This window comes from Echiichthys vipera, assembly GCF_963691815.1.
Source record: "Echiichthys vipera genome assembly, chromosome: 5".
Lineage (NCBI taxonomy): Eukaryota > Metazoa > Chordata > Actinopteri > Perciformes > Trachinidae > Echiichthys > Echiichthys vipera.
The window spans coordinates 8,446,792-8,470,773 of record NC_139830.1 but is presented as its reverse complement, the minus strand read 5'-3'; the positions used below and the strand labels follow the sequence as shown (position 1 = coordinate 8,470,773).

Genomic DNA, 23,982 nt, shown 5'->3' with positions numbered 1-23,982 from the left:
CATTTACACAACCTTAATTATAGGCTTACTGGCTTATAGGCAAGGTAGATATTAGGGTAGCCGTGCTCAGATACAATTGAGCTGTATGTATGTATGTATGTTTAACATTAACATATGATGTATAAATATTTGAATGTTAATAATGATCATTGTAATATCTTAGTATTGTATGAACCAGAAAAAGCTGTGTATGTAAAGGCTTTAGGCCACCCTTAGCTGTTAGGCCCAATTTAATATGCAACTTAATTTAATACAATAATTGTATTATAAGTATATTTGTGTGCTTCGTCTCTGTTTGAGGTGCGGGGTCCTTGGCCTAAAAGACTTTGAAGACCACTCCTGTAAGATAATAAACAAATTGATAGAAAAATGCCTTTTTTATGCTTAACTGATATTTGCACGTTGTTGCGTTCAAGTAACATCGGACATTTTCCTTCCGTGTGTCCACTGGAGGGGGATGGCAGTTTACCATCTGGCTTCGATTTCTCTCATTTACAAGAAATGTTGACAGTGACATCTGAAACCTCATGAATATAATTTTATCTGAATTTGGGTGATTCCAGTAAGTTAAAACGCCGTGAACATGGTTTAAAAAGAGTGTCAACGGGACAGTAAAACTCGACCATCCGTTACTTTCGCTGTGACCTGAACGCACACACCGGGGAGTAAAGTCAGCTCCGTGACGCTCTCTCACTGTACAGAAGGGCTGGAGATAAAAAGACCGACACACACTCCTCCCACCATTCAGTACACTGAGTTACTCTGCCGGTGCAGCACACTGAAACCAGCGGGCACGCTTTACCCACACAAGGGGACCAAAAAACACAGAGGACGGATTAACTGAAACAACGTAAACGCAACTTCTTTAAAGCTGGACCGAAACCACCGCTGACACCGTCCGTCCTCAACCGGGTTCTTCTTTTCTCCTTTGTTTTCGGTGTAAACTTCGGCTTTGTCAGCTTTAAACGGTACCGGACCACCCACCTTTCACACGTAACCTGTGACAGATCCCGTTTGACTCTTTGGCGGAGGCATTTCACCGGGGAGAGAGTGAAAGAAAGGACTCAACTTTACCGTGGGACTCTGAAATCAAAGTGAAGTGGTGGCAGCTTGCAGACAGGTGAGTGTGTGTGTGTGTGTGTAACGGTATGGTGTTGTTTGAGGTGTTTACACATTTACATGCCGGTGAGTTTTATATCAGCAAATGTAGATATAATTATTATTGTTTTATTTTTATGTCAGAAAATCCGTGTGAAGTTACATACCTCATTACCACATGTTTAAAAAAAATGAGTTTTTACCATGGCAACAAACAACGTGCATACAGGGAAATCGGCTACAAGCTAAATACCCCTCACAAGTTCTTAAGAATGACATGTTTCTTAACTGTTTTTACACGTTTTGTTAATATATTTAGCCTAAATACCCATTTAACTAGTGTATTAGTTATTACCATGTGTTATATATATTTTAACCCATCATAGGCTTTTAGCTTTAGTAGCCTACTTATCCCACTTCTCACCAGGACACACCCATGATGTTGTATCTCATGGAAGCCAGGGTTTTCCTTTGGGTGACACTATTGATTGATTCACACACCTGATTTAGTTGCCCATCCTCAGGTTATGATTATCATAAAATAATGAATGCATAGCAGCAGCATATTGCAAGTCAAGCTACAGAGGCTGATTGTTGTTGTCCTTATGCACAGTATGCATTTGTGTTGACTCGTGCGAAACACTCTTCCCACTCACTTGCATGATTCATGAGTCTACCCTATACATTTTTCTTTTGAAGGTGAAGGATTGCCCTAGGTTTAAGAAGGGCCCTGCTGATGGTTCAATATGGTAATTTATCGCCTTTCAATCGATATCGTGAAAATAAATCATATTGCAGTTTTGTAATGCATGATTATGTTTAAATTAAAAATACACAGCTCAAACTCAAAGAATTGTTTGATAGTTGCAGTTTGATTGAATCAAACTTTGCATTATCACACAGTTGTGTGTGATTTAACATCAACTGGATTACATAACCCATGGTTTCACGTGCATGAGATATAGAGATATAGGGCCCATTGGGATGCCCTTTTCCATATAGAAGGAATATATATAAGAACTCAAAACAATATAAAAATGTCAATTGTATTTTTCTATCGCAATCTCAAAAAACAGCTGCTGAACTGTGTTATAGTAACATTAATTTGCTTTACCTCCTCATCCTTAATTCAAGGAAGGAATATACAAGAACTCAAAACAATATAAAAATGTCAATTGTATTTTTTTCTGTCGCAATCTCAAAAAACAGCTGCTGACCTGGGTTATAGTAACATTAATTTGCTTTACCTTCTGATCCTTAATTCACACAGGAGTACACAAACATAGGCTTTACAATGTATTTGATATAGACTATTTACACACTGAATTACCAGAAACATACTATATGATGATATCGTTGTTAAGAAAGGAAATTACCTCTGTACAGTACATCAGGATAGAAGATTTTGGCCATATCGCCCAGCCCCAGGTGTAAGTCTGGTATGTTGGAAAAGTTTGCGTCTTGTGGAGAGCAAGGCACATTTATGTAGCAATTTATCAGAGGGAGTTTAATCTTGTAATCTGGTAAACATGTAGGAGTTTCATCATTTTAAAACGTTGGCCATTGGAGAGGACCCATTTGGTACATCGTCTTGCACCGTTAGATCCTTCTTGACCGTGTTAACACTTCCCCATCTGTCACTTCTGCACTTCCCAGTAAAAACAGCTAACACTTATTTGCTTTTGCTAAGGCTTCCAGTTGACAAATTACATCTATTTGCATCTTCTTGGCAAGTAAATAATTACTTTAGAAGGGATTAGAACCAGTTTCGTTTGAGAAGATAGATGACACAGGATGATGAGTCAAGACTTGCAGTTAAGACGTTAAAAGTGTCTACGCAAGGCTGTTTTTTAATCACTCTTTTACAACATCTATAATGGATTGAAGGACTTTGGTAGAGTGTGCTGAATACTATGTTTTTGAGCTTGCTTATTTTTGGCTTGTACAGTACAGTGTGTATGCTTCTCCATATTAGGCGGGGCTCCTGTCCTGAGGGCAGCCAGCAGCACTATGAAAATGTTTTCAGATCATGACATTGAAACTCAAATTGTATGCCACATGAGAAAATAAACATCACTCTTGACATTCAGATTGCTCCCGTTTCAGCTGTGGGACAAAAATGATACAAAGGTTGACATTTTGCGGTTGGATGGAAAAAACAGTGACATATCATGTACATGTCTTCAAATTTGCTTGGATTATAGCGGGATACGGGTGGAAATGTCTGTTCAAAAAATGTATAGCCGTGCTGAAAAGGCTTTGACTTGTTTGAAAAATGCTTTAAAGATCACCGCAGAAATGTTTTTTTGGAGAATACATGGAGTGGATAGAGGGAGATATAATAGGAAGGAACAGGGAGGAATGTGGTGTGCTGTGTTCACAGCAGTAATCCACTTACTGGTTACCGACTCTTTTACACACAGTTTTCTAGAGCTTTTAAACAATTCATTTATTCTAGCTTTCATGCATGTTGCTGCTGATTGGGAAGTAGTTGTACTGATGATTAGACACGCTAACTATTGTCCATTTGAGTCGAGTATTGATTCTGTGTCCTAGCAATTCTGCCTTTCCCGGCTTATATAACTGCTGCTGTGTACTTATATGTTTATGTACCGTATCCTCAAATAGCTGCTTCTAAGAAAAGAAAAGAAACATACCCGTCCTACAACAGATGCAATATCCTTATATTTGCTAGATTCATATATCAAGAAGGAAACACATCCATAAGATCCACCAAAGCTGTGTAGAATTATCCAGGAGTGCAAGTCTGATTTGTAAGGAAAAAAAGCACCTGTTTATAATTGGCTGCCCTGTAGCAGTGAGGTTAATTTAAGCCACCTGTCTCCGTCTCTCACACACAAACACACAAATGCACTCATCTTCTGTGCCTATCCCCAGTAAGCATAATGAGCCTCCACCAAGATCTGCCACACCTCTCAAAGCATTCTCAGTTCTACTTGATGAAGCAATAGCAAACATGTAATGCAAACATTTAATGCTAAAATGGATTTGAGAAAAAAAAGATGGGTACAAGGCTGTGTATCTGCCTTGACTCCACAGTTCTTTACGTCACACTGCTACTTTACAGTAACCAATTTTCCTTTCTAAAAACAAATTCATCACCATCTCTGAATAGGATTAATTACGACATAATGGAGCATGCTAGCAACCAATGGGCTGAGGAGTGGGTGGCTTTGCAGTATGAGCTAGTCTGACTGTGATTGGTTGGGAGTTTGTTGGAGGTGTCATGGAAACGTGGATGAATAAAAAATGCTTAGTTTTTCGAAAACAGATGTTGAAGCACACAGTCGGTGATATGCAGTCACATAATGGAGCCTTATTTCATCATGTTTAAGTAAACAAGCTTACTCATCACAGACTGAATATTATCAACAATAAGTTGGATGATTGGCTAACATGGAGAAAAATCACTTGTTTGTCTGCAAGACCAAGTGACAAGTCAGCTCTTTATCTGCATGTGATATCACACTTCGTCATGGGGGGGGGGGGGCTTATATCATTTATATTTCTATGCATAAGCCAGCAAACTGTGAGTTCAACAGTTCCTGGAATGTTTGTTTACACTAGCTATAGACTTGTGAGTCAAAACAAATAAGGATTTGCTCACAATTTGTGTTGGTTCCAAGGTAAAGCAGTCAGAATACTAATTTTGGCAATGCGTCATTTCCACCCTGCTCCGAGCAGTTTGGAACCCTGCTGTTCCCGAGCAAGTACACTCCGTCTAACATGCTCGAAATGCAATTCATAGCAGATCATGTCACTATGGACAAGTTCAGCGTGCAGTACATGAATATGTGTGAGGACAGTACCTCAAGGACTGTCGTTTTTGAGAAATTGTCAGTGGGAACATTCATAAAACCTCAGTTTCTCTGCCTCACCTTATTTTTGCAGGTAACATTCCCAAGGCTAATTGCTATTAGTTTGACCCTCATAGGAACACAGGAGGCTTTGATTTGCTGTCTTTGCTAGGTTGCAACTTGAGCTCTCTTCAAAGTCCAAGGCTCAGACAAACTGGGATTTGCAACAGTTATTCTGTCAAAGCTGAGACTCCAGGTGAACATACCTACTTAACTCTTGTTTTTATTGCATTGTTGGGAATATTCCAACAATTTGAGACCCCAATACCATCAAGTTCAAACATTGACTAGCTGAGAAAATGTAAATTTTATGAAATTTAGAATAATCTTTTTTTTTTTAATAGATTTTCATATCATTATTGCCTTGTTTATCTCTGCATCACCCTTTTTATGTGAGAAGTGTTGTATTTATGTGAGGTATTTCAGACATTTACCGTACTTGTATTTATTTACCATATAGTTGTATTGCTTTTGTGTAATCATCCCCGTAATAGAATTATATAAGCCAAATGTCCATATAACGATGAAGCTCAGTTTCCCTACCAGAAAGCCCGGTTCACCATAGTGGCACCTGCTCGTCTGGCCGTGCCTCCCGGGCTCAGACAGCAGCCACAGTAGAGGACAGAACTCTGTGTGATGTCAACACACAGATGGTGGTGAAGAGCCCTCATGTAGACATACAGATGGCACCTTGATAAAACATGCTAGTCCACTCACAACAGTCAGACTGAGGAGGCCGGAGTGAACTAAGCCAATAGAGTTGTCTATTTGCCACACACAGTACAACAATGGTTCCCACCATGTATCTGCATGCCACGGATGTCTTTGTCAGCTGTTTGCTTTCCAGGCCACAGTATCAGCCCTACAGTATCACCTATGATTAGGAACCAACCCCAGAATACTTTCTCTCAATGCTGACAGGCAGACAGGCTAGGAGGGGTCAAGACATTACCCCTTCTACCATTTCTTGCTTCCCAGCAAACGTCATGAAACCTTGTGTTGTTAACATAGGAGACACTGCTCCAGGTTTAAACAGTGAGGCGATAAAGTGGCAAGCACACAGTTCTCATCCCATCCAAAGAGTACAGCCGCTGATTTGCCTGATTACTATAACTCTGCAGTCCAAATAACTAAAATCATCTGAAAATCTGAATGCTCTCTCCCTCCATGAACTGTGATTACACATCTCCACTGTTGAAAGGAAGCAATTCTCAGCTACGGATTGCCACAGTGATTTTGACTGTTCGGGGGCCCCACACACCCTTCTCTGTTGACCAGCATTTTGTGGTAAAAGGCAAACCAGCTGTTAAAGCAGAAACATTTGTTGAATAAAACACTGTAAGGTGAACTATATGGGGTCTATTAAAGGAATTGGAGCCTCTGACTAGTGGTTTTAATGGACTGAATATCTGTTACTGTCACACTCTTTCACAAGATGCACTTTGTATGAAAAATGGATCATTAACTCCAAGAGCCTTCTGTGAAAAGTAAAGATATTTGCCTAGGTTTTTATGTTTCATTACCAAATTCATGGACCGTTTTATGAACAGTTTGGTGAATTAACAATTATATGCTTGCATAGCTGGGACAGGCTGTTAAATTGAAGCTGCTGATATGCCAGGCAAGCTGGACTTGGTAGCTCTGTTCTTTCATTATCAAAGCTTTAACAATCACAGAGAAGGAACATCAAATCCAGATGAAAGTGTGACTACAAAGAACCTTTATAAGGCCGGAATATGGGATCCAGATGTCATACACCTGCTGATATACTCAAGTTGGTTTGACCAAACAGGCAAAGAGCCCATCATCTCACCCCTCGCTCCCCGCCAACACACTCTCTATCCCCCTGCCCTTTCATGCCGGCTTTGTTTGTCTCCCTAACATACCAACAGTATATTGTGTCTTTGTAAAAACACAAACAATGGAGAGAAAAAAACCAACTCTGGTTTTCACCTTTGCAGTTGTCACTTTTGGTAGCCTTCTAGTGGCATGGTTTTACGGATGGCAATGTCAGTCTGTTTGTCCAACACTCCAGACTGAAATATCTCAACAATTACAAAATAGTCCTGTCCGGAGTGCTTTCCTTCACTTGTCCTCCAGACCTCCGAAATCCCAGGCTGTACAAAAGTTAATGAGGAAAGTGTGGTGCAAATATACATTAAGCCTTCAAGAGTCGGTGTCATCCAGTCTTAAAGGTGATAATTATTCAAACCCACACACCATCAGCTGCCTAAACAGTAGCATGGTGGATCAGAGGTTAACGCTGTCACCTCACAGCAGGAGGGTGCTGGGTTCAAACCCCACAAAGTTGACTTTGGTGTTTCTTTGTGAAGTTGACACATATTCCTTTCCTTCGCTTCACAAAAACACGCTTCTGGGTGGTCCCCTCACGGCATACTCCAAAACACAGGAATTATCCTGCCTTTGGCCTTGACACGTAGTAGATGAAACCTCATCGCTATTGTTCAAACTGTAGATTCATGTTTTCATGGTACATCAGGTACCTCAGGGTAGAGCATTTCACATCAAGTGCAGTACCTGAAACTCCTAAATCAGTTATAACCCAACTTTCTATCCACAAGGCTGTGCACAGTCCCTAATATGGCTTTATTGTTCACTGTATCTACAGTACATTGCTTTGTCAAGTGCTGTCCCTGCAGCATAAAGCCAGCTCACTTCTCTATCAAATCACCTTTGCTCCAAACCTTTCTTTAGTCCATGATGTCGGCTTCATACTATAAGAAGCCCACTCCTTAGAGATCATTTTTTACCTCCAGATGAAAAATGAGCGTAATATCTCCACCTATCACTTGACCTATTTTACACCTCCGTTGCTTCGTCCGCACTGAAATGAGTGGGTGGATTTCTTTCTCTTCTTCCAGTCGTTTATTACATTTTGATTCACTCTAATAATGGAAATGTGTGACAGTAATGGTACTTCCTCTTCCTGCTGTCGATGTTCTAATTTAAAGACGCTGATGAAATGCGATTAGATTAATCTTTCCTTGAATTATCTCAGACTCCTATTTTTTCCAGATTGATGAGCTGTCACTTTGATGAGTAAAGTGTCTGGTTGTCTGATGTTATGGTACTGTGCCATACTCCTCCCGCCAGCTTTACCAGGCCTCTCACTGGTTGCACTTTGCTAATATTGTAGTTGACGGATTTTCAGTTTTCATTTTATGCCGACGGTCAATTCTTCTTTCTCAGCTGGCTTTGAGCTACAGTTGCATTCCTCATTACCATGTATGGTACAGCCCTGGAGTCTTTTTTAAATCTTTGGTTATGACTTTGAAGTTGTAAGCTGCTGTAAAGGCTGCCCAGCTCATTTGGCCAGCCAAAAAGCCCAATCATTCTCTTAGAGTGAGCTATTGTTCGTGCTCCATCAAGCTGTCATGTCCCTTATGTCACCTGTTTTATGGTTTTATTATGGTGCCTTTTTGTAAAGCGTTCTTATGTTAATAATCATTAATCAGAGAATACATTTACTCAAGATTATTGTAATAAATGGATATATCAGTTTCAGAGCCAAATATCATTAAAAGCAAATCACAACCTGTGCAGTATTATGAGCACAGGAAGGACAATTAACACCCAGGAGTCCTTGTGTAAGTGTTTTGCGATACCCCTCTATTCTGATTTGTCAGGCCAGAACGTTCTGGCACCAGCACCTCTCAACTAGTATTGAAGTGATGAATACTATTTTTTTTTTTCATCTTGATGTCATAAGCTTGAGAGAGCTACAGGATCTTTAACATGAAGCATTAATGATCATGCGTATTCTTAAGTAATATGTCATGGTGGATCAGAGTATTTTAAGGATTATCTGACAATCTTGAGTCAATATTTTCACATGTATGCCAGTTCATTCTTATTTTGTTAAATCCATCTGACCAGTTTTAGTTTAATCTGGGAATAGATTACGCAGTGATATCTTACAAATGTTGGGTGACAATGGGGCTAATCTGTTATAATAATACATTAAGTAAACATTTATCCGTCTATTTGTTACCTTTTTTTGTTTTACACAGTTAGTAAAGCATGGTCTAAGTCAAGCCTGATGTAACCTTACACATACAAGAATGATCCCAGTCATGTCTACATTGCCATGTTCCATTTCGTCTGCATGGTATCAGTCAATACACAAAGCCCAGGAATCAGTATGGGGATTGAATAAGTTGGTCGTAGCGAATTTCCATAATCGTGATCCTCACGACCAACTTCAGCAAATGACTGCAGTTTACTTCAGTGTTTCCTCTAAACGTGACATTAATTTTGGCCACAGCCCATAAGTAACAGTTTTACTCAAGTAGGGAAAGTGTTCATTGCATGTAGAATTAACCTCACTGTATTTATCAACCACAACAACAAATGTTTGACCATTTAACATGCTACCCATGATCGCTGCAAGTCCGTTTTGCACAAAAAAATGTGTCCTACCTGTGACGCAATAGAAAAAGCAATGTGTAAGGTGAAGTGATTCCAGTGTGTTTAATATATATGTTGATGATTATCTGGATAATACCGTGAATGGCAATTATAATATCGTCCCATGGGTGCATCTCTATCTGGAAATGCCGACACACAAAAAAAACAACCTTGCAGCCTGTGTTGAAAATGAAGACCTTGGGAATAATTTTCCTGACATCAACCTTCCCTAACATCAGAGCAAACTGCTCGTTAGCCAGGATGCACTTAAAATGCATTGTCAGTGCTTATTAACTTGCTTTTTGCTTACCTGCAGCTATATCTGTTTTCCTCCCTTCATCTTCCAAAGTTGTGTGAGAGAATGCTGCTTTGTAGTTTCACCCTTGGTAGCGCTAACAAAGTGGAATCAGTGGCTGTGATTTATTCTACCATGGATCAGTCATTTATCTGCCAAAGCTTTGAAGTGCCAAGTTAATCCAAACACCAGATGCCTAGATAGAGTGGATACAGAATTCAAATAAAACTTTGTTTCGATGGGAAAACTCCAAGCAGGCTGTGGGTATTTTTTTAATCCTGCTCATCAACATCACCCCAAATGACTGAAAGATAATGAAGATGGGGTTTTCATCACTATCTCAAATCGACTTCCCACTTATGTGCTATGGTTGCCACTAACTGGCACAGCTGACCGGAGTATTTGAGAGTGGTTTGAGGTGGGACTTAATGTTTTCGGATGAACAAGAGCTGTGGGCTGGAGGCTATGACCATCAATTATTTGCCTTCCACCACACTGACTCATGGGAGTGATTTATTATAGGGGGTTGGTTAGAATTATGTTGATATGTGATACTTGTGTTGAGCTGATAATATTTATTGTTGCATTTGGGATTAGATGGAAACATGCCAACAGTTGTTTTTGTCGCGTAATTCAGAGGCTTTCTACTTGAATTGGCATAAACAAATTGCAGTACTAATTAAAAAGCCCCGTTTATATTGCATTGCATTGTTAATACATGCCATGCATGCAATGCCATAAGACCACCAGAGAATATATTGTATGCTTATTTCCCGAGGTTGCATCCTCATCTAGAAGGTCTAGCTAGTTTTCATACGTTTTTGAGTAAATGTAATTTCAGTTGTAAACATAAGTCAAACCTATTAATCATATTTACCTAAAACAATTGTTGTTTATTTAGAACATTTTTCACACCAAACGAAATAAAACCCCTGCCTTCCTCCCTCTTCCCTCCCAAACCCATCCTTACAAGCGCCAGTCTGTCACCAGGCATAGAGTACGGTTTTTGTGTGTGAGAAAGTGAAACCACACTGAGACCTCTTTCCACTGGCCATTATTATACTAGACCAATTTTGCAGCGAGCATTGTCTACATAAAGTTGCCACTGCCCTAAACCCACTTTGACTTGAACTAACTGCAGGGGCAATGTTGTCTGGCTCCATCTCCGTGTGTGTGTCAGAGTTGAGCTGCACTCTTTGTCAATCTAGGTTGTCCTCATCCACTGTTGGTACATACAACTATGAAAAGTAATACACTGTAATTTGTGTGTGTTCTACATTTTGTACCCGATTTGACTGTAGAAATTATATCTAGAGCAAAGAAGGAAATCTGGTGACTTTGTATAAAACTGATGAGCTCTGCGTAGGGAGAGAGGGAGGTTGGTGTGGTGTATTGCTCCCAAACGCATGACTTTCACCTGGGGCTGGTGTTTGTGTCCCAAATGTACTAAGCTAAACCACATTTTTTTCTAATCTTAACCAAGTCGCGTTGACGCCTAATCCTTACCTCCACCCTTTGTTGTCTAAACTTAACCATTCATGTAACGCTAGTTTTGGTGCCTAGACCTCAGAACGCATTAACCAGCCTGCCATATTCCGTAAGATATCCTAAAATGTATGAAAAATGTTTTGTTTAGCAAATGTAAAACCGCTTTAGGATTTTGTTTGTGTATCTTGTAATGTGCTACCCCATTTTATTAACGAGTCTTCGAGTGAACACACCCTTCTGAGGATGATAATTATTGTCAGGAAATTTACCGTTTCTTCAAACAAAACATTTTAAAAAGAAGTTATGCCCGTTGGATATTGAGCGACTTGGTTGTTGTTTTAAGGTTGAATCCTCTCCGCATCAAGCCCATGGTTATTTAAGGGACTTATTTAAGACTGTCAGCACATGATGGTGGGTACAGTTTTTTCATCATTCTGGTATAGGACACTAAATGAAACGGATGCTTTGAGTGTCTGCTAATTGACAAGCCTTTTGCCTACTACTCACTACATGTTTTGTACAGTGTTTCAAAGACTGTGTAGTTTCTACAGTGACAGCTCTCAACTGTCAGTGCTGAGTAAGGATGTAATGACTTTCATTTTCTGTTATAATGTGCTTTATCACCCATGTGTCACTAATCAACTCCCTCACTGGCAGCTTCTGATGCCACATGGTTTGGCTAAGTCTCCATGGTGTTTCGTTACTTGGTATCCATTGCACATCTCAACAGATTATTCAAGGACAGATCAAGAAAATATGAAGTTGAGGCCTTTGCAGAAGACTACATGGATTCCTTAGTGCATGGGTGTCAAGCTGATCCAGTAAAGGGCCGTGTGGCTGTGTTCTTGCTTGGTTGGAATGAAAACCTGCAGCCACACAGCCCTTTACTGGATCAGTTTGACACCCATGCCTTAGTGTAATACAGGTAGATATTTGTTTGTGGTTATGAATTTTTTTAATTTAAATATTTACTCAAGTGACTAACCACCAGGGCGTTGTCATCTATTTTAGGGTTTACTGCTTTGTTGGGGTTTGACATTTTTAAATTCTCTGAAAGATGAGTTGATGGACCCACATGGCATTAATTCATCTCCAGAATACTTTGGATGATGTTACAGTCATTTAGCCATTTTGGAAATACAGCAGCTTACTAGCGATTGGTCCATTGACATACAAAGCTCGGTGAACTATTGGAAACAGCTGACAGAGTTTAGCCACAGTTAGTTTAACTCTATTGTAATGTGTGAAAAAGAATCATTACACTATAAGATACAATACATCCTTGGTGTAAAACAATCACCAGCTGCATACAGTTTGAAAAAGTAAAATTTGCTAAATAAGCTTCATAGCATTAGTAAAAATAGGTTATTACAATGAACGCTTGTTATTTTGCCCACTCGCTGTACATTACAGTGGTGTTTTAAGTGACGTGCTTGTTTAAAAAGGATATTTTTTATTTTTGGGGGGTGAACTACTCTTTAAGGAGCTTTTCTTTGTCATTAGTTGGCCTTTGATTGCACACTTCCCTGCTGCTTGGCTTCTCCCTCAGTTCCCTGGTCAGGAGAAGACACTGTTTTCTGCTGGGAAACTGCTGAAGCATTTCCTCCCCTGCAGACTGTTTTCCTTCGATGGGCCTTTGATTGGAGGAAGTGAGGCAGCAGAAAAGGGGATGACAACAGCCATTTAGGGGGTTTTCATACTACCCTCATATCTTCCCTTCTCGTTCCGACAACTTGTGACGGATGCATGCATGTTAGAAAAGCTGCTTCTCCCGTGATGCAAAGCTTTGATGACATGTTGATTTCACCTCTTCAGTCAAGACGGGTCAGCTGACAGGATCTGAAATGGTGTTTTTTGTCAGAATGCATCAGAATTTTTGATGTGAAACGAAGTTCAAGGACTGTTGTCTTTTTCTTACTTTGTGCTCAGCCATCTTTACTTTTGTGACTCTGTTGTTGTGTCTGTGATGCAGTGAGTTACTGTGGCGGTGCAGCCCACATGGTTGTCACACTTCTGCACCTACTGTGGTTTGAGGTGCCACATCCATGCTGGCAAAATGTGTGCAAGTGAAGTCTCGTGGATGAATATTAATGTCTTTCTGAGATTCAACGCATTACTGCATTTGCTGCATTTAATTAAGCTTTGTCAATTCATTTCGGTTTATTCAAGATTGAACTGTCTCCACTGGGTCACATTTAGCTGATGAGTTTCTTTTATGACATCATGCTGATAAAGGGATTAACTGCAGTGCTTTTCCTTCTGTCTTTATACAGCTCTGATGAGGGTTGGGCAAATTAACTAGGAAGTCAAAAATGGATGAGCCTGCCAACTCAAGGTGACAATTATGTGGCCACAGTGCTGTTCTGCCTGATTATGATAATAATCCACATAAAATAATTGAAATTTAAAGTGTTTGATGTGCAGCTCAATTGAAGTAGCAGGCACGTGTGTTTTTACTTTGAGTACAAGTGGCAGTGACACTGATGTGGCTGGAAGCTTTTAAGAGGTAAACATGTGGCTACATAAACCGCATGAGTCACTTTGCTGTAAAAACATGGAGGCATTGCTGTGGATACAGGTTTGAACATTATACTCTGTCAGCAAGTGACAACATGACGTACACAAAGTGGTTGTTAATTGACTTGATGAACACACCAATGGAGATTTACTGTCAGCTGCCAGATTGTTTTTCTGTCTTAAAGGCTTGGTCGGCATGCCCGGACACATATCTGTATTTATCTTACGTTGATTATGTCAGAAGCTGTTGATCATACGCAATCATCATTGAAGTTTAGGCCTGCCAGTATATAATAATATTAAATCACAAATTATTTAAACAAATTAACATGTAATTTCATTTTTTTTGTTTGCATGATGTAGGACGCAGTTTTCATTAAAATATCATGTTTTTTCATGGATTTCTTTTACTTTTCATTGCTTTCCAAAGTTAATAAATATATGCACGCACACACGCACGCACGCATGCACGCACGCCTATGAATAAAATAACTATAAACTGGCAAAAGGTGACAGTGAAGCGGATGACTAAAATCATTCTCTTGATGATAGATCTTCTGTTTGCTTAAACACACTGTATTTCAGGAAAGTCAGTAATTTAATTTTTGATGTTTCTCATCATGAACAAACATGTCAGACAGTGGAAATGTTCACCTAGATGAGATATTGTTTAATGGCTTGACTCTCAGACTGAGCATCTGCCAAAACCATCCCTAAAACCTTGCTGCTAGCAAGATTCAAGACTCAAAATCATGTGGTTCTAAGCTCTGATCTCCACCCATCCATCTGACAGACATGATTTAGTCAGAAGCCTCAGACAAGCACAATTGGTACGCTAGTAGTCAAGCAGTCCCTGATTGCATCAAGGTCCGAATCCATAGCAGCTTGATGAGGACACAGTAGGGAATACTCCAAGTAAGATAAGGTAATTATTGATAATACATTGGCTCATATTGTATTTGACCAGTGGTTAAAAGTGTTCTGCATCCATGTAGTCTGTGCCTGGTTTTATTTGACAGTTTGTCCTGCATCAGTCAGTGGGACAAGCACTACATTAACCGTGTCATTTTCAGGAATCTATTTTCATTGCCACCAATCAGCTTGGTACCAATGCTGTTCCTTTGGCTACATTTCTGATGTATATTGCAAAATATTTGTAATGGCACCTGTGTTATGTGATTGATTAAAGTGTAACACTTTTTTTTGAAGGCATAGAGCAGCATTGCCTGTCAAGACCTTTGTGGTTCTGCCAGGTTCATTATACCCTCGGGTCAGGCCCGCCCTCCTCAGAGCAGTTTTACTAATAACAGGAAACATGGCCACTGCAGCAGATGCTAATGAGCAGCTGCCCAGAGCCTGAGACAGCCTGATTACAGCAGGAAGAGTGTAGTTAACATGCAGAATTGCTCTGAAACATCACATGACTTACCCTTATGCTAGCTGTGCTTCACAAACTGAGGGAAGAGGAATACCACTAGTTAAAACGCTCTAGGGAAACATGTTTGTCTGTGTATGTGTGCATTTTTAATCATGTTTGTTTGACTCTTATCAGCAGAGAGATTCCATTAATTATGCACCGTTTATTTATGCCTTTGATATCATGAAGATGCACTTTCAACCCCAGGTTGATCAGCACAGACAGCGGAACAGGCTCCATCATGTCCCTTGAGAATGAGGAAACTTGTGATAACAGCCAGCACTGCTATGATATCACTGTTATAATAGCTGATTGCAGAGTCTCAGTGCTGAATCAGCAGCAGATTAATGGGGGGACTGAGTTATAACTCTGATTATTCACAGCCAACGCAGCCTGGTAGCCTACTTCCTACCAACAAAGTGTCATGGTACTCTGCTGCTCTACTACCCCTTCTCATTATGGAGGTGAGTGGAGCACCATGTGGAGCTGTTTGGGTTCACTGCAACACAGAGTTATGTTCTGCCTTTAGTTTAGTTACCATGTTGGCCATTAAAGCTGTACAAAGCAGCATGCATCCATTTATATACTGTAAGTTGAAAGGTTTTACTAAAATATCACTGTTACATTACATTCCTGTTACACCTGTTTCTTTGCCTGGCCTCTTTTCTTGGCGTGACATTAAAGAGAGAGAGATCGGGCCTGCATGCTGTCTTTTGACCCAGATATGTAGTGACTGTGTGATATATTCATGGACATTGTAATTTAATGTGATATTCAATAGATGGTGTGCTCACCAAGCCCTCTTTTTTTATTTAATTATCTTTTCTTTTCCTTGATCATATTGATGAAAACTCCGAGCAGTCTCAGTTGTCATTGGTGACGGGAGCTGGGAGACAAAGTCTTAATTTTAGGCTTGGCTTTGTATCAAAGCGTGGTGCTTTTCAGGTCAGCATGTGTTTTGCATCAAAGTGCCAGACATGCTCCTCTAGTAACAGTTTGCACCATTAATTGTTGGACTTTTTTATCGCAACATTTAGTAAACATGTTGTTTGAATCAGCATTAATGCTAACATGTTTTTTTTTAAATTGTATTTTCTTACAGGATACTTCGTAGTCAGTGGGATGTTAGAGCTCTGGATGCGTGACTGACTGAAGGAGCATGGTGAAACACCAACCCCTCCAGGTCTATGAGCGCCAGCTGTGTTTGTCATGTATCACCGGGATCTACGGTTGCCGCTGGAAACGCTATCAACGTTCCCATGATGACACCACCAAGGTGAGCTGGGGAGGAAACCCCTTTTGTGAGTGAGCTGCACCAGTTAGAATTGCTGTTAATTGGGCCGTCAGCCATTTTAAAAGAACAGTATACAGATACAGTACATGTATATCACAAGATAAAGTTCATCACTCATGTGGACCAATCTGCTAATGCACTAGAATGACATTGGATTGACTTTGCAGTGTTATGCACGTCTGAATCTCTCACACCTTCCAGTTTTACCTAAAGGTTCTGTGTGTACGATTTTACTTGTATTAATTGTTTTTTGTAGCCAATGAGTAAACGGGTTGTGACATGACTTTAAAAATGAGACCTTCCCTGACTTTCTCATTTGCCTATAGCAGTCTGTGGGCTGACTCCTAGTGTAAAGGACTGGGGCGAATTTTCAGAGAAAATCCAAAGAATGTGACGTTTCGCGCCTACAGGCAATACTGACGTGATATATTGTGGTTTTAACGCGCTAATGTTAACTAGCTTGCTAATGTGGACAAATTGCTTGCTAACTGGCATGGCAAAATACTGCCTTGAGTGGATAACGTCAGCTAATTCATGCCGACTCCCGGGGCTGATCTGGCTGGCTTGTCTTTTGCAAATTACTTTTATAGCTAACCAACACCAAATCCATGCAGCTTAGCTAAGTCACCAGACCAGATCATTTCTCATGATTGCGTAATTTATCTTGCCTTTGTCATTTCAATGAGGACTGCACTGTCCTGGGATATAAATGTAGAATTATATCACTTTTCAGCTTTTTTTTTTTCTTTAAATTGAATTTCTATGAATTTTAATTCAACGTTACAGCTCTTCCTCATTTGTCTTCTACATCTTCCAGTGACCCACCACCTACATTTTAACAAAAATGTGTCTATGAAAAAATATGGCATTTCTCTTCTTGATTTTTGGCTACTGATTTTAAAAGGCATTATAGTCGCTGTTACATTGTGAGCCTTTTCACAGTTCTGAATAAGAAAATGGCTGTGTAGGAGGTGGAAAATTGTCGAAACTATTCTGTTACTGAATGTACTACTAAACAATATCAAACACATAGAGCATTCTGTGTTTGCCATCCATAGTTGTGTGCTCAAACACCTCATGATCCCCGGATGCCTTTGTCTCTCAACATTGATTTACAATGAACAATTATCTTTGACCAAATATGTCCTTGCTGGCTTATCCACCATTCAATAACCTTGAGCTTTCCACATATTGACATTACAGTACACCACTGTTTCCTTTAGTCTGTCATCTCTTACATTCTGCACATATTAATTAGTTTAATCAGATGTTGTTATGAATAGCATCCATCAAATGTTGTTTTTTTTACTCTGTACATGGGTTTCGTATATAGAACCATGAGCCTGACAGTTGTTTAGTGCATGATCGGTGTAGTCACATTTATCATGGTCTGGAGAGACTTTGAGAAAATGAAAGGTTATGAGACTTGTATATTTGGCATCTAAATTATTATGAAGCATTTAAATGCATGCCTATACATGGTCACATTCTCAAAGGAACTGTCCTCAACATACAGAGCATTAATGTTGCTGCAAACATCTGTTTACTATGTAAAGATATAATGGAGAATTAGCGTCCAGAGTCACTCTCCCCCTGTGTGTGTTGTAAATCCATGTTTCTCTGCTCCTGCTCTTCTTGCATTTGGCCATGAAAAAAAAGCTTGTATTTCATGTATTGGGGAGAGAGCTGTGTGGAGGAGATCCCAACACAATTTCCCCCCAGTGTTTCAGATTCTATTTAGTTGTGACATGATAATCTTGATCAGTGTTTCATTATGTTTAACACATTTGAACAAAGGGTACACCCAGAACAGTCACACTTAACTCCCAACCAAAGAATACTGTAGTGTTCTAATATTAGGCACATGTCAGGATAAGTATATCAGCCGACACAAGATGCCCCACTTGTCCTGACCTTTCCCTTTTATCTCTATTCCATATTTAGGAAGGACACACAGGTTATGTTGCTGCAACAAACCCACACCACACACCCATGCGTGCACTCACACACACTCAGACGTAGGCCGGATCATTTATTTATGCCCACATACCATACTGTAGATGAGCAGACACCTAGGACACAGACAATAGACTCATGTCACTCACACAGATACCAAAGAAAATGCTGTATATGGCGTGCATTAAACCTACATTAGGTCTGTATACAGACACAAATAAAACAGGCAGGGATGTGTGGTTATATTTTGATGGCTTGTGGATCATATAAAAAAATATAAAATAGAAATGTAGATTTTTTTTCCCCTCCTGTTTGCAGGAAACTGGACACTGTGTGGCTCTGTTTCCTGTTGCAAGTGCTCGTCTTTCAGTCCAACTGATAGGATAGTGCCTTGTCAGCATTCTTTGCTCACGGTGCTCATCCTTTGTTTTGACCGTGTGGTGGTGGGTAGCACTTGTCTTGACCCCAGTGTAAGAAGCACAATGTCAGGCGCATGCACTCTGCAGGCAGCAGTCAATTTCTGTTGAGTTGATTCAGAAGGTGGATATTTCCTCCTGAACAGGCTCTTACTGTGTAATATAATGAGTGGGATTCAGCCAAAATGATAGGTTCTACAATAGTTTTATAAAGGAGGAGTGCAGCTATATCTAAGTGCTAACAATAAGTATGAAGAGTGAGGAATAGACCTGTGTGATGTGCTATTTATTTGTCTGAGAGTCTACTAGGAGCAGAGAGCTGTAATGTCCATTGAGGATGCTTCCTAGCATAGGTCAAGGTGATGTCATTTAAGATTGCATCTTTAACGATTCCGGTAAACAAACTGTGACCAATCAAGGATGGGTATCAGCTACATGTAACAGGACCTGGGTGAATCACAGAAGCGTGAGAACTGAGAATCTCATGTTGAAACAACCGTAGACTCATTCTTAATCTACAAGTGGATTGTGCTATTTCTTCCCTTTTTTTCCATCTTTGTTCACTGTAATAAGGAGAACTGGCCGTCTCAGTGAAGCTGCTTCTGTCTCTGTGTTCAAGGTGCTTTGTTGGAAGACAGCCCACGTCATGCAGTGCAAGCTGATCTGGCCTCTCAGTAATAATTGAAAGTATTTCCATTTAGCCAGTCTTTACCATTCAGTCATACAAAAGCTTCAACGTTGGAAGCAAAGCTGCTCTGCCTTCAATTGTCAGTGATCTTGTGGTCTTCATTATCCCTGGCCTGTGAAATATTGGACACAGAAGACAACAGTGTTACCTACGTAGAACAAGCAGTTACACATCAAATTGATGGTTCATTTGCTGTGGATAGCAACGGTTAAAATGTAAAGATCAGATGAGCAGAATTCAAATCATTTTAGTGATGTTGATCACAAAATGATTCCCTTTTTCTTGCACCCTCTAGATGTAATGTGTTTTTTGTATGATTTTAGTTTTTGTATTTATTTCTGAAGGACATTCAAGTTCCAGCTCTCTCTTTCTCTGCATTTGGTGTGTTTGATCATATACTTGTCCACGCATCCTTCTAGCTGTCAGACTGAGAGGTCATAAGCTTCAGTGAATCAGATGTGAGGTGACTCAGTGATGAGGAGGAGGGTGTGATGGCTCATGGTTTGAGATGTTTTTTATTGTAGGAAATTAGTTATTAAATTTGAAATTAGTTCATATGGATTTTTGCTTGCAAATAGCTTCTGTATGTGTATTACAGGTATATGCATTTTACTGATAGTACACAGTAGTAGTAGTTAAGGTAAGCTTAATTCTTTAAAAACATTATTTGCTTTTGGTATCCTGAATGCTGTTGCTAATGTTTGCATCACATTTGGTACAACATATGATAGTCCCCATTGAGATTTGTTGTACTCGACTATACCTTCCATATTAATCAATATTTGTGATACAATATTTTTTTAAATCATTGGAAATACTTTTCACTGGTGAATTATGTGAATAGCCAGCCTTTACACCAGAGCCTCTGGTTTTACTTTAATGGCGTATCAGCAGCACAGAAGATTGCTTTGTAAATGTAACACACTGCCAAAGAATCAAAGCAGCTGTCGCTAAGGAGCGGAAAGAAACTATGTTGAATCTAAAATATCCAGCTGTTAACGCCCAAGTGCTCTGATAAGTTATGTGGTTGCGGAACACATATTTGCTTTATCGCCTGTAATTAGAAAATCCCCAAGCTACTTTCTGGTGTGGCCTGTTCAGCCCCTGATGAGTATGTGCCATATTGTCTGCTTGTTGTTGTTTACATTTTTTTTAAAGAAGTACTCCCAAGAATCCAGTACATGCAAATCGTATATATGAAATGTCCAGAATGATATTTTAATGACATGACGTTTGTTCTGACTGGCTGCCTGTGATTTCATCTCATTCAACTCATCCTTAGGTCATTTTAAAGAGTGTTGTTCTGGCACAAGCGGTTAACGACAACCAAAAATGTGATCCTCTCACAGCAGAGCAGTGATGAGATTTAAGGGGATTTAAAAGAGAGTAGCAATGCAGGGCCAACCAACCATGGCGGACTTATAATATTTACTGGGCTGGAGTGGCAGCGAGATTTCCTGTTCCAGATTAATAAAATCTACACATTAAATTTGAGAAAATAAACACCCTTGGTCTGTAGAATACATTGAGTGTTATTTTCCATATGTGTGTTTTCACTACACTTTTAAATGAATAGAGAAAATGGAGGTTCAGTATCATGTCATATTTTGCAGATTCTTATACATTGTGTGCCTTGCTCTGGGGGTATGGCTGCATTATGAGGGCATTGCGCACCCTGTGTGAAATGCCAGGGACTTATCTGGATATGCTCAGGAATGTGACAAGGGACTGAGGTGTTAAATCCGGTGAAGATAGAGGCATGTGAGGCTGCGCCTGCCTGTGCCTCACGGGGAAAGGAGCACCGTCAGCAAAAGAATAAAGGCTACATTTTTTTTTTTTTCCATTTTCAATTTCCCCCCACTTGGACCCTGGCCAGATTTGGTACTACGTCTGGTGTTATCCCATTGCAAGATGGTGTCCAGATACCCTTTTATCTTCTGATCTCATCATATTGTCAATATGTACTGTAACCAACATAGACTGAGCTTGAAATTCCAAGAGTTATATCCTAGCCAGAAGCGAATCGTCAGCCGGGGCATAATAAGAGTTGTCCGGTGAGAACTTTCACTGTCACTGGTCATGGTGACACACTGTACATGATACAAGGACATGAAGTACCCAGCACAGACCCGAACATGCTTAATATATTGTTTTTCCCGTCAGCTCATACTGTAGCTCTACTAAATAATAAATAGTTTGCAGCTATTATTAGTAATGCACATGCTTACTGTGTGATTTTATCGATATTAAGGGGAGGGGTCAGAGATAAGCACAGAAAGCTACTGTAGCTATATTTGCATGTTTGTATGAATTTACATAAACATGGCAACACATAACTTGACTTATATGGTCTGCAATATGTCAGAAATGAAGTGAAGATATAAATAGGTGTTCCCCAAAGCCCAAACTGATGTCCCCAATACCTTGTTTTGTCCACAACTCAAAGATATTCAGTTTACTGTCATAAAGGAGAAAAGAAACCAGAAAATAAACATTTAGTTTAGTTTAATCGTTGCATCTCTACCTTGCTCCATATTTGGCTCTAGGTTGACATGCAAATCAGCTGTAAATCGAGTATATAGCATTTGCTTTCTTTAAATAATCATACAGCATGTGTTTTCTGATGTATGTCTGAGTATCCCAGAGTTTGCCCATGCATGTATGACCTGTGCTATAGATCAGCTAATGTTCCTGCATTATAACCATCCTACAGATATGACTTTGTTTTTTAGCCTCGATCCTGTTTGACATATTGAAGCATTCTTAGGGATAAAATAGATAAGAGAGATCACACAAATGATTCAGCCATGTTGGCATTATTATTAGTGGATGCCCTTTACAGGGCAAATTATTATCAGAACAATCTCTGCAACCATTATAGAATCATTCATTTAATGCTACGAGCATCTTTTCTGGGTTTTAATCTGTTTGTGTGGACTTTAGGGTTCTTTTAATGTAGACCATCCCAAAGTCAGTTAATTGCATATTTCTGTACACTAATCTAACATAATAACAGTTAAGTGGTATGGTAAACTCCATCCACCTGGCACCCCAAATAACATTCACCACCACACGCTAAGTAGGATATTATATGATAATATTTTGGCCACCCCATTGTTTCAGTTTTGCAGGAATTTAATTAAACTTAATGATTTTAATTCTAATAGACCTGATGTTGTGCAGTGTCATCTTGTGGAGTGTAAAACGCTATTTTTGAACTGGGATCTTGCAATTTGTGGAAATATGAGTTGACTAGCTTGGCCTACAGAATAATGGGAGACAATTTGAACTAAACCAGATTACTGCCGTAAACAGATTTTTAAAAACCAATAAGCCCATTTTATACTTTCATTCAATAAATGTAATACATTATTGGTTGCTTTGATCGTAATCCACTGTAGTGGACTTGCTGTGAGCCAGAAAATATCGAGACAAATAAAAACTGCAGGCAGAGAGCCACTGAGGTAAGCAGAAAGGTAGAAGTGTGCTCACTGTTATTGCCATGCTGCTCTCTTGTCCTGCACTGCAGTGGTTCTGAACACACACAGTGTCTGTAAAATGACTTTATATTCAAGTCTCTAATAATTTCTGAACATAGGCCAAAGTTGTCAACTCCTTTCTCTCTCCACACCTGCTTTTCCTACATGTTAAATCACTGGTGCAATTTCTTCTGACGTGGTGATATGTCAGCAGTGATGTAACAGTGCCACGCTATTTTTAGTGTTTTTCATGGTCCCTCAATGTACTTTTGCCAGGTCAAAACCTTGGTGCAATTGCATAATAAAAAAGGATTAACACTATTGGACTCAAGCACCTAAAAAGCTCTGCAAGTCCTTATCAGATATATTCCTAAGATTTGTTTGTTTATAGCATTTATGACATATGCAGAGACGTCAGTGTGAAAGTTGGGGATTTTCAGGAATGTAGTCTTATTCGTATTAAATATGAGTGTTTACATACTGCAATGAATTTTCCCTTCATCTATTTGATCCTTCTATTTTTAGCAGTGGAGTTTGTTCTCTAAGGCTTATGTTATGACTTCCATCTGTTTTTAATATTTCTGGTTTGAAAGGCAACAGCGTTCACTGTTTTAGAAATATATTAAATCGCTGAGCCACTGAGTCATTACTTAGAGTAGCTACAAAAGGGATCATTGATGGTTTTTGGAAAGTATTTCAACACTCAATATTCCAGGAGTTCATTTTTTTTTTTTTTAATTACAGCTCATCGTATAATTTGATTTGAATTCAATCTAATTCAATTAAAATGAATCTTTCCAGGGAGAACTTGTCCTATGATCTCTCCAAGGGGTGAACATAATCACACTACAAGAATAATTATTGGAACAAAGCATGAGTGACTGTTGGCATACTCTGCTCTCAAACATTGTCAGGTTTGTGTTGCTGCACTGTCGGCCTGTGCCATGGGGTGTTGTGCCTGGACAAAATGCCAGCCCTGCAGAATGGTAATGTGATGTCAACAGGGCAGGCCAAGTCATGTCAGGCTG

At 39.6% G+C, this 23,982-nt stretch overlaps 1 protein-coding gene across 2 annotated transcripts in view; it reads left to right on the top strand.

Moving 5' to 3' along the window:
• The first annotated feature begins 758 nt into the window (after window positions 1-758).
• Window positions 759-23,982, top strand: part of gdpd5b (glycerophosphodiester phosphodiesterase domain containing 5b) — a 41,424-nt gene continuing 18,200 nt past the window's right edge. For both annotated transcript variants that reach the window (XM_083914054.1, XM_083914053.1), the window contains exons 1-2: window positions 759-1,120; window positions 16,224-16,397. In XM_083914054.1, coding sequence (XP_083770180.1) covers window positions 16,281-16,397 — 117 coding nt within the window. In that variant the 5' untranslated portion in view covers window positions 759-1,120; window positions 16,224-16,280. The remainder of the gene's footprint in view (window positions 1,121-16,223; window positions 16,398-23,982) is intronic.